This window comes from Contarinia nasturtii, unplaced genomic scaffold (assembly GCF_009176525.2).
Source record: "Contarinia nasturtii isolate CC-2019 unplaced genomic scaffold, AAFC_CNas_1.1 Cnas_scaffold_1494, whole genome shotgun sequence".
NCBI lineage: Eukaryota > Metazoa > Arthropoda > Insecta > Diptera > Cecidomyiidae > Contarinia > Contarinia nasturtii.
The window spans coordinates 1-3,853 of record NW_022198830.1 but is presented as its reverse complement, the minus strand read 5'-3'; the positions used below and the strand labels follow the sequence as shown (position 1 = coordinate 3,853).

The window sequence follows — 3,853 nt, the reverse complement described above, 5'->3', positions numbered from 1 at the left end:
GGACATCCATACAACTGTGCATTGTTTAAAATCAATGAGCAACAACTGAGTAATATCGTCTCTTTTACACTCGTTAACATTTCAACGTTTTGATTGTGTTTGTTTGTCATACATTGTATTCACCTAAGATTCGTAAATGCTGTACAGACACAAAAGAAATCTCATCATCATTGAATGTGTAAACGTGAAAATTATCTAAATAAATGAACTTAAAACGATATATAACGAAGTTTATTATTATATACAGGATACAGGTATTGGACAGACAGTTAAAATAAAACATTTTTTCGTTTGTACTGTCATAGCCTCAACATGTATTGAAATAAATATTTGAAAAAGAGAAGAAAAAAAAATACGTTTAAAATCACCAATATGTGAGAGAGAAAAAATGAGAAATAGCTGTTTCTTTCATGCGTATGTGTGTTTTTCTCGCTTTACACCTACTTCGTGTTTTAGAAGTAAATATTGCAGGATGAAACCGGCATTTCTATACTACTTAGTTTTAAACAATAAAAAGATAGAGTATTTTCATAACAAAAGGTTACAGAATAATTCAAGACAAAAGAATAAACTCATGGTCTAGTGCCATTGGCGTATGAAACTTTATGCTCCAGTAGATTTATTAAGAGCGGAAGTATGTTGGTATACTTCCGCTCTTTTTCTATTATTTTGCTGAATATTTCGACACATTTTTAAAATAAATAAAATTTTCAGCGAGAGAGCGATAGTTGAATTTATGTTCAGTGTTATGTTATGACACAGTTATGTGTACTCAGTTCTTTGGATCGCATATCTTTTGTTGTCTGTGACACATGCATAACGAGATATTCAAATCAATTACAACCGTGTTAAAAGCCTGTATGTACAGTTGTTTAAATTTCTTTTAATATTGCTTGCGATAAGTGTGCAGCTTAGTCTAATAATAATACTATTGAATTGCTGTTATTGAAATTGTTTGCAATTAAAAAAAAAAATCTATATGTTTCATTTTATAAGTGAATCAACTTAATCACCAGAATATAATGATTTTTAACCACAAAATTTTACTTGGAACTTGTAATCTTATGCTTACGGTAGTGTAATTGTAAAAATTCTTATACTTTTTTGCTGTTCAGACCGACTTTTTTTTCTTTCTTAAGGTTTGTGGATTCGTTTTACTCATTACTGGATGTTCGTTATTTACAGATTCAAAACGCATTCTGATTTCGCTTTTAATTGGGGCCAACAATGAAGTCCTATCGAATCTTCCACATCCATTTTTCTATTATTTAGCCCTGCTGATTGCAGCAGTTGGTTTGGTTGTCATATTTGTTAGTCTCATTGGCTGGTGGACGATTTTTTGGTGTAATTATTGCAATTTGAGCATTGTATGAAATAAAAACAAATCGTTGATATCATTCAAATTTTGAACATTGATTTTAAACAAATATTATTCAGTATTTTCTAGTCGTGCTGTTATTATTCGAGTCTACATTTTGTTCAATGGTGACTGTCTGGCCAAAGTGTGTTGGTCTTCAATTAAATGAATCTCTTATGGTAAAAATACTGCAAAACTCTTACGGTGTACAGCAACAAGTAATAAAGTCCAAAATATGCGGATGTTTTTATTATATGAAAAGCTTGTTTAAACTTTATGTGAAACAATATCACAGCGGACGGCAGTTCGCGCGAGTGACGAAACCACATTAGTGTGTTGAAAAGTCGAACTCGCTATATATACACGTAATATACGAAATCCAGACCTAGAAGGCCGTTGGCCCCGGTTGATGTATGGTTGGAAAGCCCTTGGGCTATAGATCAAGAAAAAATATAAAAGTTTGAAAATCGGTCCACCTGTCTTCAAAATATGGTCCTTTCAAGAAAAGGGTCAAAATTCAGTTTCATGACCATAAATGGCACTAAATGAGGTCATTGACCCCTGAAACATCTATATTCTTATTCTAGAGCTCAATACCTTTCCAACGACCCCCTAACCGTCGAAATCGATCAATCCGTTCGAAAAATTTATTATTTTAAAAATTTCATATGAATTCCTATGAAAAATCAAAATGTCTGTCTGTCTGTGGCCAATTTTGCGTAGTTGTTTCTGATCTTTTTGAAACTTCCTGTGATTAAAGTACATAAAAAACTAAGACTTTTTTGTTCCGGCACTTTTCGATTTGGGCGCCATGTTGACCGTGGCCGGCCTCCAAAAGTCACTTTTCGACTTTTTTCCCTATGGTCACCGAAGCGCCATGACTTTACACCCTCCCAGACATATGCATATCATTGGAAAGGTCTTGAGGTGAGCTATCGAATGGAGTCATTTTCGGTCCAAAAATTTCAAGTTGGAGTGGCCAAATTGGCCAAAAACCAAAAAGTTACCGTTTGGCCGGACACATAATGGTCATTAGCTCGAAAACTAGCCTTTCATGGTCACTTGAAAATTTCACCGATTTTAAGGCCCAAGTCTAAGCTATAAAATGCCGCATAGCTTATATCCCTGAAAATTCTTGTCTTCACGATATGGCCTTTGATAGTGCGAAAATGGCCAAAAATGGCCAAAAATGACAAAAAATGTTAATTTTAACATTTGAAGTATTTTATGGGCCAAAATGTACTCCAATGACTCTGTAAATATGCTCTATGACTAGCGAAACAAAATTGAACAAAATATCGACCGTTTTGGATGGCTATTCCACCAAAAATCGGCCAAATGTACCAAAAATCGGATTTTCTCAAAAATGTCTACATGTATGAAATATGACATTTTAACAACAAATAACTACATGTTTGATGGTTTCCTCGCATAAGATCGATAAAATACCGAATTTAAGTCCCCTACCACCAGGCCAGAAGGTGGACTATCGTCGGGAGAGGTGCATGCGGTTAGTCACAAATTAAATTAAAAGAAATCTACAAAAATGTTAGTATAAATGCAAACTATGCAAAAGGTCATGCAAAAATGGCCATTATTTCATACGGTCGCTGTGGGACCTAGACTTGACATAACCAGGACAAATGCATATTCGTTCGAAAGGACTTAAAGTAAGTTCTCAAGTGGTGTCAATTGCGACTTGAAAATTCCATGTGGGGGTGGCCAAATTGGCAAAAAACCAAACATTGACCGTTGACCGCACACATAACGGGCATTTTTGAAAAAGACTGCATATGTTCTCTTGAAAATTTCATCAATTTAAGCCTCAAGTCAAAGATAAAACAATATGCATATCACATACCACTGAAAAATACCTCTGTTCCTCATTATGAACCATAATTTGTATAAATTTGGTCCAAAAATAACCTAAAAATCTATATTTCCATTGTATTTGAAAAATATTCAAATTCATGTGTCTTGAATCTTTAACTTGGAAAATAGCGCTTACAAAACTATTGATATCAAATAAAAAACCTCTATCAAGGTGAAGAACGAGTGACGAGACCAAAATTTGAAACACAAAATTTCTGATATCAATTTTGTGACGAAAATAGTTGGTAGATATATTTTCTGTGTACTGTGAATATAAACTTAATATACATTTGTAAATTCGGAACGTTGCAGAAATTCCTTTCTTTTTACTTTGAGTTCATACTGACGCAATGAAGCACTAGGGTCCCATGCAAGCGATGCTATATTTGTTTCGAGATGGTGGAAATTGGCAAAAATAATCACAAATGTCGATGTACTAAGGAGAAGTTCATTTCTTGCGAGTATTGTTCACAAAAATTCACATCCATATCTGAAATACCAGGCCACATACAGTCTCAACATTTGGATGCCATAAAGACATATGAATGCTCCAAATGTACAACATACTTCAGCATGGATATTTTGAAACAAATCCATGAACACAGCCATAACAAAATTAATAAT

At 33.9% G+C, this 3,853-nt stretch overlaps 1 protein-coding gene across 1 annotated transcript; it reads left to right on the top strand.

Moving 5' to 3' along the window:
• The first annotated feature begins 559 nt into the window (after nucleotides 1–559).
• LOC116346280 lies at nucleotides 560–1,603 on the top strand. The gene is made up of 4 exons (XM_031776225.1): nucleotides 560–858; nucleotides 997–1,073; nucleotides 1,140–1,344; nucleotides 1,438–1,603. The coding sequence occupies exons 1-4, from the start codon at nucleotides 813–815 to the stop codon at nucleotides 1,524–1,526; spliced, it is 417 nt and encodes a 138-aa protein (XP_031632085.1). The 5' UTR covers nucleotides 560–812; the 3' UTR covers nucleotides 1,527–1,603.
• The last annotated feature ends 2,250 nt before the right edge of the window (nucleotides 1,604–3,853 follow it).